General features: G+C 35.4%; 1 protein-coding gene across 1 annotated transcript in view; it reads right to left on the minus strand.

Annotated features, from left to right (window-relative positions):
• Window positions 1–2,554: 2,554 nt before the first annotated feature.
• LOC113234323 overlaps window positions 2,555–15,860 on the minus strand; it is a 36,080-nt gene continuing 22,774 nt past the window's right edge. The window contains exons 12-17 of the mRNA XM_026469623.1: window positions 15,170–15,355; window positions 13,375–13,854; window positions 10,342–10,371; window positions 7,963–8,133; window positions 6,088–7,047; window positions 2,555–2,693 (exon numbers count right to left, since the gene is read on the minus strand). Coding sequence (XP_026325408.1) covers window positions 6,090–7,047; window positions 7,963–8,133; window positions 10,342–10,371; window positions 13,375–13,854; window positions 15,170–15,355 — 1,825 coding nt within the window. The 3' untranslated portion in view covers window positions 2,555–2,693; window positions 6,088–6,089. The remainder of the gene's footprint in view (window positions 2,694–6,087; window positions 7,048–7,962; window positions 8,134–10,341; window positions 10,372–13,374; window positions 13,855–15,169; window positions 15,356–15,860) is intronic.

Genomic DNA, 15,860 nt, shown 5'->3' on the forward strand with positions numbered 1-15,860 from the left:
TCTTGTGGAACACCAATTTTGTAAGATTTATACTCTCCTTTAGTCTTGAGCTCCTCGACTGTACAGGTTTTTCCCGGACACAGAATTTGCATATATGCTCGTATCTCGTCTACCCCCGACGCCATGTTCCAAAGGTGAATGTATTTGCGGTACTCAACTGCCTTAAGTGTCGTCACATCTGGACCAGCAGTGCAACGTACCGAGGAGATCCGTTTCCTACGGTTACGAACCTCCTGCCATTCTCCCTCCACCGGCACCACCACTGGGTTCACATTATCTTGCAGGTTACTGAAGTCCCTGGGTGATCCAGCAGCCACATCCGCATATGTCACTTTCTTGGAAGTACCGATATCCACACTTGTAACTGGTTTGTCTGTCTTTGGGACAGTCAGCTCAACCTCCTGTCTCTTTTTCGTTGTTTTTCCCTTCGTGTTTTCTGTTACTACCGGCCCAGGCACAGCGCATCGACATGAGCACGGCGAAGATAGCTCCAAGCGTCCTAGCCTCTCACTGACCAACTCTAAATTTATGGAGCAATCAGCAAGTGCAGCATGGTATCCTGCCACCGCGGAGACAGCGTCAATCAGCCTTTCGTTCAACATAGTCATCTGGTCCCGAATACTTTGCATCTCCATCAATAAGATCGTGGATTCATCTGGGCACTCCAGTGATGGCTTACATTCACTCTTGCTCCTAATTGTAATATTTTTAGTAGTTACCGGAGTACCGACAGGAATGTCGTTATTCCGTCCATCCTTTTTAACTAAATTACAACACTCGGGACACACCCAAGTATTTTTTTTGTTTGTCGTGTTGTCTCAAGGGCGCAGTGGTAGTGCCCCACAGATCTGTGATTTACAGCCGAGTGGCTCTGCAAGTGCTATGGATAGGCGCGTCGCTTATCACAAGGCTTACGACTTGTTCGTCTCGTCATTTGGCGCCATGTTTCCAATAAAAAATCACAGGGTGTGACAGCAAATAATATAAATAGGTGTCTGTAACTAAATTTTCACTGCTATTCCTATTGTTATCAAACAATTAAAAATAAAAGGTATCAAAAACAAATAAAACGCAAAACAATTACGTTAAAGTTTATTACATTCACATACATAAGTCATACATTAAATTGCCGCCAACTAACAAGTTAAGCCTACATTAAAGATAAAATTTCCAAAACAAATTAACAAAGAAATTATCCATTTTTATAAAATATGTGTTTAGTACAAAGTACAAAAATGTTTTGGTTTCATACATCGAGACTATACCACTACAATTATACATAATGTTATATATGTAAGTATAATAATAAGTATGCATCTATCTTCTTTACAGAAGAATGTTTAAATAGAGTTGCTATTCTTGTACCCTTAAGAAGTAAAAGATACTTTTTAATGTTTTCACCATGATTATAACAGTCCACATTATTATTTTTTTAATAGGTAATAAATTGTACAATAAAAATGAAACGAGTTAACCGTGGTGTTTAAATTAATGCGTAAGATACTTAGTTCTAATTTTAAAATAGTTATTACATATATTAAAGAGATTATCATATTTTGAAATATTACATTTATTTATTTAATAAGACACCATTTTAGCCTGTTTTTTTAAACATTTATATTTAAGTTTAATAAAAATTCTCTTTGCGCGTATGATTTTTTTTCTATTACAAATTATATCAAGTACTGTAATGTTTTGTTAATGAAATTTGTACAAAGCTAGCAGTTTGCTCATTTTTCTTTTTTTTTTATTAAGTTGCGCGCGTATGTGTTTTCATTGTGGCAGTATATAAATGAGGGCTATTGACACCACGCTTGTTTATTGTTACTTTCAATTTTCTTATTATTGTATTACTTTCATTAAATTCATTTTGAGTTGTTTTTGGCTTACCAATAAAAACACAGAAAAATGGTACGGAGAAACACGCAAGTGCTATAAATGTTCAGAAACACTTTTCTGTGTACTCTAGAGTGGAAACGTGGAAAGCTCGCATTTAGTGGAGGATTTAACACTTAAACTTGTGTACATTTTCCATAAAAATAGAAACAAATTCATACATGCAAAGGCGTACATATATCTAACAGTATATAATGTATTATACATATCTAAAACTATAAGAATTGGTGTTCCATTACCCCCAGTGGACGTTTGGCTAACGCGGGCATATGTATATTTTATATTCTACATGTATATATCTATTCAGTTATACAGGGTGTTAGTAGTTTAGTTGTAATGGCTATTGAAATCCTTGTAAATTGTTTGCTGTGTGTCAAGGGAAATCGGGACATGTTTAAAAAGTGTCAGGTATTGGTTAAAATCCAAAATTATACGTCATATACTTCAGAAATAAACGCCCTAGCACCCTGTATAATGTAAGTTTTCGAATGTCACCATAAGACGTCTGTTAACTGTAAATAATAATTAGTTACTTTCGACGGTTTACGTCAGCTTGTAGTAACGACGTCATTGAGTGACATTGAAGAGCTCTAATTTTAAAAATCTATACAATAATATATTAAAAGTATATTTTATTAAAAGCTGCAAAATTAATTAAGGCACGTAAACAATCAATGACAAATATTACGCTTACAATTAACGATTAAATTATTGTGTTTAATACATTTTTCGATTTCAGCATGGCGCATCGTTTTCCGTTTTATGCAACTTCCGTTGACGTGATCGTTACTAATTCGCTATAAAGAAAATAAAAATAAATATCTTTAGTGACTAAACGCAATAGTAAATAGTTATTGTTATATTTTTAATTCTTTATTATTTAGTAGAAGCTGACTTACCACAAGTTCAATCTCTTAATGTTATAGTTTTAATATCGAGGGAACCCGAGGTAAAACGCAGTGTGAATTTTCATAAAATTAGTTATTTAACCAATTATTAATTCAAATATCGAACCCGAACAAAAATTCCTTCGATCTGACAGGCGTCGAACCCGCGTCTGTAATGCCAAACTATGGCAACCGCTTTACCAACTGAGATATAATAGATTTAGTTAGCCGACGTTACGAATCTTTCCCTTCGTTGGTTCCACTAGCGGGTCGTTTTCAAATACTGATGTCCCCACTTAGATGGTGGATGGTGTTTTGTTGCCGTTATATTGTACTTTATAGTGTACGTCGTTATAGTATCTATGAATTTTTCAATGGTATAATATAGTGCGTTTATAACTAAATCTTTTGTGTGTTACACCCATAAACCTGCTAATTGAACTCAACTGAGACTGAGTTTTGCATCGGATTTCTCGATATTATATACCACAGCTGACAAGTAAGTTTAGGGCCCTGAAATGTGGCGTATTTCATACATAGTTCTTTGAAATTCAACAACATTGCGAGGGTCCTAATGTAACTGGCAGGCAGGGATCGCAATAGGCAAAGTATATTTACCTAAAGGGACTGATACGTATAGAGCGGGTAATACCTCCTTATGAAATAATGTACTTGCTCTATATACGTGTAAGTAGCAATTATTTGACCACAGTAGCGTATTGGAACAAATGTTCTGCTTTTTATTTTTAATAATTCCGAGGTTTCAGAGTGAGCTGTTAACCACTCTATATTTATCAGTTGAAGTTTCGGTAAATATACTCTTGTCTATTCCGATCTCGAATTCTAGTAAACAAATTAGTTCAAGCCACGGAATCGGCACATCAGTTACTCTAAATACAATTTATTAGTAGTTAATTTCGAAGTTAGAATATTTAAAAAGAAATTGCACCGATTAATCACTACATACTTTAATACACTTAATTAAATAGGTAAATATATATCACATAGTACACAGGGCCACATAGTTACGTGTAATGAAAAAATGTGTTCATTACTAATATAGCGCTAAACGACTAAATCGAGTGGTGATCCATCCGTTCACACGGCATTGCACTGCATTTTTTTACCGTATAAATCAGAACCGAATATACATGTTCACACGTCGTTTGTACTGCAAAAAACGCACATCGAATATTGCAAAAAAACGTGCAGTGCAATGCCGTGTGAACGGGGGGTTAAAGTTACTTTTCCCTACGCATAGAACAGCCTTACACATGGGTGAAGCTGCCGCCATTTTCAATTTTGCATAAGTATGTGGTCGTGCGTACATAAACAATTAATTAGTATATGGCTTGCAATGGCACATTTTTTCTAAGGCATATATCATTATTCATTTCAAAATTCGTGATCAAAATACATTACTAAGTTTAAAGGCACAAATGTAAAATATATATTTTTTGTTTAATGGCACATACGGCGCTTGTTTCTAACAGTTACAAATACTCGAAGAGATTTGTCACTGTGGGTCGGATGAAATCCCATCAATATGATACTAATTCCCATTGAGATAAGGAACAATTTATATAATTTCTCAATCCAAGGGCTGTGTTTCATCGACCAATAACTGTATCCGGCTCGTTTTCAACTAGGTTCAACGGCGCCGCAACAACAGCGGCTCCTGTAATGATGTTACCGCACTTATCGACGAGGAATCTGTATGGATTGGTCAGAAGAGCCGTATTTCTGTGCAATAAGAGTGAAGAACAGGTTAAACGTACGTATTTTTGGCTCTTTTTGCACGGACGTAAGCTAGCTAAGCATGTCGTTCAAGGTTTTTGGAACGCGATGCCGCATAAGCTGCGACGCCAGGTGTCCGAGCCGGAACATTCTGGTTTATCGAATGAGATTTCGACTCGTGAAAATATAATTCGAAGGCAATTAACTAATAAGGATCCCGGTATTATAGGGAGATAACACTGTTTGGACATACCAACAATTCGTTTTTTGACGTGGAATGAAATGAAAATTGAAATCAGATAGAAAGACACGAGTGCCATGGTACATATTTTAAATGTAGCGTAAGAGAGATCGATCACTCGTTACCGATTAAACAAAGTTGGTTTAGTTCGCACGTTTTTTTATTGAGTATTATGTTGTGCGACCCAAATCGGTCTTTAGAATTTCAAAGTTAAGTTTTGCGTCTAATGTTACAATTTTAGTTTGTCCAAAAAGTATTTTTTTTTCCTAAATATATCATTGATAAAAACCATAAAGGCTAGTACAGTATACATTCTCTCGATTGAAGAAAACTTAGCAAGAAAACGTTTTCTCTAACGTATACAATAGCAAACTTTGCTATTTTACTCGGCAGCGACATACGAGAAGGTAATACAGCCGGGTAGTTATCGATAATAAATTCAGAAGTTCTCCCTTCAAATGTACAAGATTCAACAGCAATAAATTCAAAATATTGAACGTCTTTATAAAAATCTCAAGGCATGTATAGGCACTGTATATTTCAAATAGCACCTTACTTTGTGACGATGTGACAAAAGGTTCCAGTTTATTTAAAATTGTTACGATTACAACGATCTATTAACCACTTGGTTGACCGTGTCGGCAAAAATCGACAAAGCTATTTCATACCATCGAAAAAAGACACAATGAATGCGAGAACATTGAGCTGAATTAAAAATTTGGCGCGCGGTGGCGGTGACCGCGAATGATGACTTTAGTGGGGTACCGCCGATTTATTTCCTTATTATCGATAAATAGTTTTGCTCCGTCCGAACCGATTCTCACCAACGTCACACATCTTAAAACCTAATTAAATTTCATTAAAATTTCTAACACGATCAAAGAAAAATTGTTACAAAACTGTATAAATAGTTTTCATTTTATATAAACGCTTGACAATAATTCTTTGTGGTTTTAATAAAACTAATTTTTGGAAAGCATTTTTAGAAATTAAATTTATAAATCAAAATATCGTATTTTTAATCGTTCTTTCTAAAACAATACAATATTTGATAGATAGTGTCTTATAAGATTCTTCTAAACGAACAACCAATTTGTGCGTAGTGACAACATCGAAAACATGCTTATGTAAAAAAATATTTGCACTTATGTATTAGTTGCCTTAAAACTAAAAACAAAATGTCGATTCTAATACGCAGTACACCGGAACTAATTTAAAAAATGTTTTTTGGGGTTCAGCCATATCAGAATCGAGATTATTTTAATAATTGCATTTTCGTAGCAACACAGAAACAACAAACAAAAGCTGACATGTAGCAGTAAATACCTTTAATAATTGCCAAATTTCTTGGTAACAGTGGAGCTAGATTCCTGCTTATGCGAACTCGTCATGACGGACTTTCGTTCGATCGTTTCCGTAGTTATGCTTTGTTTAGAGAACTTTTTGTCCAAATTGTCAATTTCTTTCACAAGCTCCGATGGCTTTTTAACTTTGGTCACGCTGCTGGAAGATTGGTAGTCGGAGGTCTGGAATTCCGACGGCCTCATGAAGGAACGACTAGTGTCAGACGACATTTTAGAATCTAAAGTGTTGAATCGCGAGTCTAGAGTACTATAACGGGAATCGTTGTCGAATTTTGATAGTTCGTCTATGCCTTCCAGTTTGACCGGCTCGTATTTCGTGTTGGTCGTCGTTAGGTTAACAGGAGACGAACTGTAAATTTTTGTGGTCGTTATCTTTTGGGTTCCATTTGGTATAGCTTTGACCTCCGTTGTGGTTTCCTCCATGAAATTCGGGCCACCGTAACTGTGCGTCTCTTTGCCGTAAGGAGATGATATCCTTTCGAATTCCGGAGTAGGGACTTTGACTAGATCGGTACTTTTAAATTCTTGGTAATCTTTAGCGGGTGTCGATGTAACGTAGGGAGATTTAACCTCCTCTCTTGAGACAGTTTTGCTAAACTCCGATTTGGGATAAGAGGAATACGATTCGCTTTTGACTGTGAATTCGGATTGTTTCACGCCACCAGGTATGGCTTCGGTAGATTTCTGGTGTTCGGTGAAAGTCTGGCCGACTCCATCGAAAGGCTTCTTTAAGGAGGCGTATATATCTGGTTTGTCCTCAAATTTCAGTTCTCGAGCATTGAATTTTGGGCTCAGCGGAGTCTTTGGAGCATCGTAATGCTTTTCGTGTCGTTCTTTGCTGTAATGTTGAGATTCATAATGTCGCTGCTCTTCGGTTTTGTACTCAGAGGGTCGTGGCGTGTCGTAAAGACGCGTTTCGTAACTGGAAAGTTAATTTCTGTTGATTAGTTTTTTTAATTCCCTGCTTTTTAACTTTGAACTTTATTGATTTGGTGCGGAATGCCATCCATTGTGAATTATATTTTTATTTTTTTTTTACTTTTTTATAAACGTACCAATTGTTATCATTATTTCAAATGCAAATGTTTTATTTTTGTATTATTTCCGATTACCGCGTTATGAACAAGTATATCCATGATGGTAACGGTTTTATGAACAATTACTGCATTTAAAAACAATTTAGACGCGTTAAGGTGTTTCAAAGTTGAAAAAAAAAAAAGATTTCGAATGGCCGTAATTCCGCAAAAAATAATTTTAGCCAACCACCAAACATGCAAGGTTAAGAGAAAAGTTAGTAAAAGTGAAATATAGTTAAACTGTTAGCGACTTAGCTAGGCCCAATCGAGAAATTAATCTGAAAGCTCCCGTACAATGTTCAATCTGTTATACTAAAACTTAACAATGGATAAGACTCTAGGTGAGTTTTAGTATTTGTAAACCAAATCGTACGTAAGTTCTGTGGTACGTAAAATTTATTTTCAAATATAAATCTTATTAACGATAACTTGAATGCATTAAATCAAAGAGCAGTCCTTGCCGTTTCTGCCCTATTATTTATGACTGAAAAAACATAAAATCAAGTAAGTTACTCGCAAATGTAAACGCGACATTAGTCGCATTTAAAACTAATTTTAGTCTTATATTAGTTTAGTTTTAGCCCAACAGAATCACACCCCAAAGAGTAGTAAAGAAAATTGAGATGAAGGCCTATTGCAAAATATGAAATCCCAATTATTTCTGTATACTTTTACTGTTTCTTCTCGTGCTTGGTGGATACCCAGTGCGTGATAGGAAAGAGAACGAACCCAAGTAAGTCAATTACTGTTGTTCTTCATACTTTAAAAGAGACACCCGTCGCGGCGGCGGCGGCGGCGGTGCCTTTTCTCTTTTGTAGTAAATCTTGTCGGTATCACTTCCCTCAATTTTTTTGCCCTCGTTTTTTAAATACGCAGTTTGTAGTTCTGGCAGTTGTGCTGATCTCACCACTACTGTTTCTTCCATGCTCGATCTACCCATGCGGTTATAAATAAATTAGTTATTAGTTTTAGGCTAGTTTAAGGAAGTTGTAGAATCCAAGCTTGCGTTAACAAATTTCTCAATTTAGACTTACGAAAAAAAAAACATTGTAGATACCTTTAGTTATCGCAGGCTTGTCAAGTTAAATCTAAAACTACACAAGATTTAGTTATTACACAAAAAGAACTTTAGTATAATAAGTAATTTAGCTCTGGACAAATAACAGTTAAACGAAGAACAGCAAACAACATAAATATGCAATTATTATAATGTATAAAATATTTACAGAATGGTACAGAACGATGTATTTGGCATCAACGCGCGGGGTAAGCTCGTTTATTTCTTTTAAATCTTTTATTTGTAAATCCTTTTTGTAACAAATAATGTAAATGATGAATGTAAAAAGATATCTGTTTTGCACAAAGAGCAATTCCTAGAGTTTCTTGCTACTACTTGCCAGGGAAACCTGTCTTACGAATGAGAAGTAGAATTAAATCGATGCGACGATTTCAAGTGTAATTTGCTTACCTATGAAATATATATTATACGGAGTGTATGTTTTTTAAATGGGACTGTATGGGGAAATCCGAAATAACTACAAGAAATAGATACAAGGAAACTGTCTTAGGAACCATTTAAATCTTTTTTTGTGAAAATAATTATGGTATAGTCAATTTTTTGGCCAAGCGTGAGTTGTCCGTAAAAAGTAATAAAATTGATTGAAATTTTTTTTGTGCTAATCGACTCATTTTCATGAAAAATCGGTAGCCGAAGTTGATCAAATTTCATAAAATATTTTTCATACAAAATTAATATATAGACTTTCTTTTTTAATACTCAATGCTCAAGTCAGGATTTGAGCAGACTTGAGCATGATTTCAAGCACTGGAAATACGACCCTAATGGCAAGGCCATGAGTATGATTTTCAGTGCTCACTGCAATGCTAAGTCCTGACTTGAGTATTGAGTAGAGTTCTGGAATACGGCCATTAGTTTCTTATAAGTATGATTTCATTGTATGAGAAAAAAAATCGGGACAGCAGGTGTCGGTCAAATTTAATAAAATGATTTTTCATACCAAACGAATATTTTATTATTATAAAAAGTTGACTATGCCAAAATTGTTTTCATAATAAAAGACTTAATGGTTCCTAAGACAGTTTACTTAATCTTGTTTTCGGATTTCCTCATACTGTCCCATTTAAAAAAAAACACTGTGTAGTTACAAAACTACCGCAAACCTGAGGCGGTTCCTGAAGTAGGTGCGCCGTGCGGCAGGAGTGACAGTTTACGTAACAGTTATGTCGAGCTGCGCACGGGATCAATTCAACAAGGTTTTTCTGACGATATTCAATAACACGTTCATTTAAATCGCGGGCGCAGAGGCAGTGCCCCTCATGTCGTTGCGATTTAAAGCTCTGAGTGGCACAGCGACTGTAATGGATTCGGGTTCGGGCTGGCCAATCGGAGCGCAGTTGTCAATAATTGGCGTGGGTATATTATTTATAGATCGATTAACAGCCGCCTTTAACTTTTTTGGTGGCATTCCTCGAGGCATCATCGTGTACCCGAGTGTATCGACTTTAATTAACTTGTTTTATTGACATTTGTTATTTTGTTTCACTGTTAGTTAAAAACTGTTTCGATTAATTAAAATTAAATTCCTTATGGAGTTTGTTGATGTTTTTTTTATAATATTTTCCTGCTTCTGTGTCTAAGAATATTAAGATCAACATACAAACTTATCACCGGACAAGGACCAAATATACAACTCGAGGACGTATTCCAAGTAACGCTAAAAAAAAATGTTGAATAAACACGGTCATGTGAACCATTGACCACATAATACCAGAGCGTTTAATAAAGAAAGAACGACTTAACCTTCTTTTGATTTCGATTAAATGTTGTAATGAGGCCGGCGCTTCGCATGAACGTTGTTATCATCATTTAATCGTTTTTTTGGCGTTCCTCTGACTAAAACGTGTCCATAAGTACATACATAAAGAAGAAATGTGAAAGCTATCCCAGATATTAGTGACAAATATAATAAAATAGCTAATAAATGACAAAATACTGTAATTTGAGATTAGTGAGATTGCAAAAAGGACCTTTGAGATTTAAAAGAGTAAACGTAAACAACAGCCAGATTTTGTACAGTGTCATATATATGGGTGGTACAAGCTTCTTTTTTTGAACTTACTGAACGGGCATCGTTCTGTCATCTGTACGGCTGCAAACGAAATAGTCATTAAATCTAAGTCTAGATAAAAAACTAGGTCTTAATGTGGTAAATGCGGTCCGGTCTGCGGATTTTATGGTTTAGATTTTCAACTTGTTCTCGAGCGTGAAAATCTTCTAGTACATTTATTTGTTGTATATATATATACTGTACTAAACATTGAAAATAGTATTCAAAATTAATATTCATATGTATTAAGTTGGTATTGTAAGTAGTACTGGACAGAAAAAAACATTCCCTAACGATTTACTATCAGTTGGAATATACTTGAATTACTTTTGATAATGAAATCACTACACTTATCGTCGAGGACTGGGTTTGAGCTGAAAAAGCTGTATGTAAATGGAATAAGTGTCTTTTCCGCTGTTACCATATTTTCAAGCCGATTCCACTTGACAAGTGTGGTGATGAACAATTTAGTACAGTATACTTATGTACAAAGCAAAGCAACATGCCATGTAAGTTCTGTATATGTTTGTATACTTTAACACTTTTTATAAATATAAAATTTTTAAATTTGCCAAACTAACCGCTTTGGATATTTATAAACCTTTCTTTGCATCACAGTGGTGAAGGGTTCGAGTGACCGAATTTTCGTCGGTTTGATTAAGAAATTTATTCTCTAACTTAGTAGTAGTTATTAAACTAAAAATGTCTAGTATTACAACATTTGCAGCGATTTTTCTTGCGTCGGCTTATTTTCTTCAAACGTGCACCCTTGGCCACTGAAGTGCACATTTTTGTATAGAAATCAAATGTTATTTGTCATGATAAAAATCAACTTAATTTTCGCTGTTTATATACCAGTGCCCGTGACTGCATTATACAATTTTAATTTATAAAATTTATGAATACCCAAAACGTTATAAACAATCTTTAAATAGAACCTTGGAAAACATTTTTGGAACGTCTTAAACTAATCCTAAAATAACAAGTTCAAAATAGGCACAGTTCATAAGTTGTTAACATTTCGAAGGCACGTAGTTTTATTTTAAAATACTGTCTGTTTTTAGAAGTATATTAATCATCTGTGTCCGCAGGCAGCGTGGAAGGGAAAAGCAAAAGACTTCATTAGAAAATTAGTAAAAAAATGTACTTTTTTTGTTGATTCCCATTGGTTCCACTGATGGAATAGTTTAGATTTTTTTGTATTCTGATTAAAAAAAGATCAGAAATATTTGTTGTATGAAACGGTAAAACACAAGTGTTACAATTCTTATCTAGGTTAGGTGTACAATATCCCAAATACAGATACTAATGTATCACTATGTTTTTAAAAAAAATTCAGTTTAAGCCATTGAACTAAAAGGTTATAATTTTCAATTTGTAATGTAGCTATTGGGACAAAAATGTCCACCCAGTCATATTAATTTATTATTAATGGAACCAGTGGGAACAATATTTTTATTTAGTTAAATGTTGTGGGCAGATATCTCATTTGCAAAGGGTGTGGTCAACTTTTATGTTGCCAACTCGAAAAAAATAAACAGATGTTAAGCGATTTTTTAAATTCACAATAAGCGTTTATTTACACAAAGTTACTGTAGTCATTTATAATTAGAGATAGTAAACTGACAGATACTAATGTCACTTTTGTTCTCAACAAACTCACTGAAATAAAAATGGTAATAAAAACGACGTTTAAGGTTGTTAACTGCTAAAGAATAATAATTTATATGTAAATAATGTATGTGCCCCAAAACAGGTCTGTTAATTTGAAATCATCTCAGTTGTATATCGATACAGTGTCAACGGCAGCCTTTGTACGTTTGATACTGTGCTAAAAAATAGAGTAGTGGCTTGTTAGTAGCTAGCCGTCGAGCTGCCATTCAACTGCCATTGCAATTTTTTGGTATTCTGCTCTTGAACGGCGAGTCGATGACACGTGAATAATGCAGTCTACTAATATTATATATATTTAAAGATTATGATTAAACGAGATAAAAATTAAGAACTGCTTAGTACTTTCCATGGTAGGTTTAGCAAAGCAATATCTATCGTTAGTGATGCAATAAATTAATCAGAGTCATACCACTGACGTTCTATTGCGACTCAACTGTCATTGCACCTGGATTTCAGCAGAATAACAAATATATGCAATATAAACAATTAGTAGAATTGGGGCCCTGGTCATGATTCTAAATCCGACACTGTTGTGATAAGCATGCCCGCTATGGTGCCGGGCATAGCGGCTATAGTTACAGAAACCGATTTTCGGTTTGAAAATTCGATTTTACGTTAATTTTATTACAATTTAGTATTTAAAATTATTTATTTAATGTATCAAACAAACCAACGATTCGGGCACGTCACACGTCTGAATGAAAACAAATGTAATGGGATTCAATAATCGCCAAAACCTAAGAACTCGACTTATTACGATTTGTTAATTTTAATGTAGTACAGTGTTTTAAATTTCTGATTTTGACTTTTAGTTTTTATTATATTTGATTGATTTTATTAAATTATCATCCACATTAGGATTGATAAACAATTTTAATGATATATTAATTGAATTTTATAAATTGTTTCTATTTAATGTTTAATGTGAACTGGGTCACTGTTACCCGAAATAAATTAATTTTATTTCATTATTTATTAAATACTTGATTTTTCTAAATGAATACCAACAAATTGTCATATAACTTACCTTGATGACATGATTCAGTGTGAGTGAAGGCGAAACTTTAAGATAACACTATCTCTTTTCATCAAAGTCAAACAAACGTCAGTTTACTATCTTTAATTAACAATCCTAATACAGTTACATTGAACGTAAAGTGTATTTATAACTTTCACAAAATATAGTACATTAAAAAAAATGCTTTACTACAAAGTTTAACCCGAGATAATACCAACTAGGGAGTGTGCCCCGTGTATAGCAGTGGACAGCGCTGGCTAATAAACAATCGACCACACCGAGAACAATTTAAAAAGAAATGGGAGCAAATGACCGAGCCACCATTTGATGAAGTATAATACAAAGTAACTTACCGAGTAGTAAACCCTTCATAATTTTGTTTAGGGGTTTCATCTTGAGGCCTGAAGCTGGAGAAGGTTGGACTCTGTACTGTATACTGCTTCTCGTCCCTCTGGCTGTACACTTGCTGATTATAACCGTTGTTCTGATAACCGGGCGATGTTGTTGTATTTTGACTATATCCGCTTGTATTTTGACCGTAACCGGATGTGTTTTGGCTGTAACCGGTTGTATTTTGGCTATATCCGGTCGTATTTTGGCTATAACCGGTTGCATTTTGACCATATCCGGGAGAAGTCGGCGCGTACCCTGGCGAAGTGGGCGCATAACCGGGCGAAGTTGGTATGTAACCGGGTGAACTTGAGCCGTGTATGGATTGGTTGAGTTGTGAGATGTGTGACGACAGGTTCGTCGTGTTTTGTGTCGCGTGGGGTGAGTATGTTGTATTCGGACTATATGTCGTGTTCTGGAAACTGCTGTTTGGCGTTTTAAATCTAAACAAAAACAAAAATTAGTTGACTACTTAATCTTACAATAAATACAATTATTTGAACCGATTTCAAAAATAAGGAGGAGGTTCTCAATTCGACCGGAATTTTATTTATTATGTATTTTATGCGGTCCGGATTTGTGAACCGACTTTGATGATTCTTTTTTGTTGGTAAGTGTGTACCCCAGTATTGGTCTCATTTAAATTTGAAGGATATTTGCCACCACTAGTGATGCAAACTAGGGGATGGATCCGGTTTCGCGCATTTTCCTGTAACCGATTTCAATAAAACTTGGCAAACAGATGTAATTGCACCAACTTTTAAAGTGGTTTTTTTTATATAAAAACTTACAATTATTGTTATCAAGTTGTATGCAAGGTTTATGTGATATATTATATATTATTATATATTATATGACTAAGTCTATATTGAATAAGTCAATCTCGGTCGCCCAAGGTTTTGCGCTGTGAACTCAGGTTGAGGAGGTCCCGAATTCGATCTCGGCAGGACCAATTTGACAAATAAACTTTTTGGAATTGATTCTAGTCTAGATAGTCCGTGTCGTGCCTCGGAGTGAATTCCGTTACTTTGACACACATAATACAGGGGATTTCTTAATTTGAGTGGTTGATAAAAAATAAAAAGCCCACCAATGTTAAGAAAAAAATGTATCATCAATAGTGAAAATAACGAAAGCGTATTGTTGTTGAACCTTACAGCATTTAACCAACCGAGCCAAGAGCCATTAGTTCTAATTTCTAAAATTAAAAAGTTTGCCACTTTTGCGTAGAACGAGGCAAATTACTAATGTACTTCTCGGTCATGTCGCTGTACACGCACACCACTAATTAAAGTGCTGCCATCTTACCTAATTCTGCCGCTAAGAAGTAATGTGAGCATTGTTGCGTTCCGGTTTTAAAGGGCAAGGTTGCTGGTGGAATTACAGGCACATGGGACTTACCAACTTATGTTTCAGGGTGACAGGCGCAGTGGCAGTACTCCTAGACCTTTGTTATTCTGAACACTGCATAGACATGTCTCTCACCACCAGGCGCACGCCTTGTTCGTCCCCTCACTTAATATTATAAAAAAGGACGTCATAATAAACAGTTTGACCGCCGGTCTCATACCTTTGGCAGATGGGTTAGCCCGTTTATGGCGTGTCTGGTTGGTTTAATGCTATTAGATTTGAACACATCTTTACTCCTATATAGGTAACGGGCGTTGGAAAGAACGGATGAAGAATGGGTGTCTACATCATGGGATTCTTCCTGCTTAGGTATTATTAATGTTATGGTGTGTGGAATAAGAACGGTACCTGTGGTGCAGGGAAGCGTCGCTGGCGTATCCAGCGTAGTCCGTATCATCTCCCGACGTGGCGGAGGTGTCCCCCGCCTGCCGCAGCTTGTACTTGGCCTGGCGGATGGCGGTGAGGCGACCGCGGGCTTCTTCCAGCTCTTTCTCTATGCGCAGCACTTCAGATCTGTTGCGAAATCGTGGGTCACTAAAAATCTAGCTGACATTTCGCGGCTCCGCTCTGTTCCTGCGGTGCAATTGTTCGCCCGAAAGAGATTTTTATTTAGCAATGCGGGCGTCCCCTATTGCTCTTAGCCATTACACTTACTTTACTATATTAAAAAACTTTACTTTATGAAAAATCCCATAGTAGACAATTTAGTCATAATAAAATTTGTGAAGTAAACTTGATTTTCTCTTTCTAATGTACTATAGTCTGTCTTGTTTGAAGACGATACTCTACCTGAATGACAGTTCATTGCGCAAGTGTTGGCAGTTTGAGCCCGTTCGCAAGCAGCTAGTGGTTGCAGTCGATAAATATTCTATCGACTATCGATTGTATATTGGTCAAGCTTATGGAATGAATAGCCGAATTCACTATTTGTTCAATTATTGAATACAGCTTCAGTTGAATTGCCAATTTTTGTAATATACAAGGTGATAAAAAAATCACTGGGCATTTTTTTCTGTGCATAACATTCAGTAATAGAACA

The sequence above is a fragment of the Hyposmocoma kahamanoa genome, unplaced genomic scaffold, assembly GCF_003589595.1.
Source record: "Hyposmocoma kahamanoa isolate Upper Pololo Valley unplaced genomic scaffold, ASM358959v1 83, whole genome shotgun sequence".
Lineage (NCBI taxonomy): Eukaryota > Metazoa > Arthropoda > Insecta > Lepidoptera > Cosmopterigidae > Hyposmocoma > Hyposmocoma kahamanoa.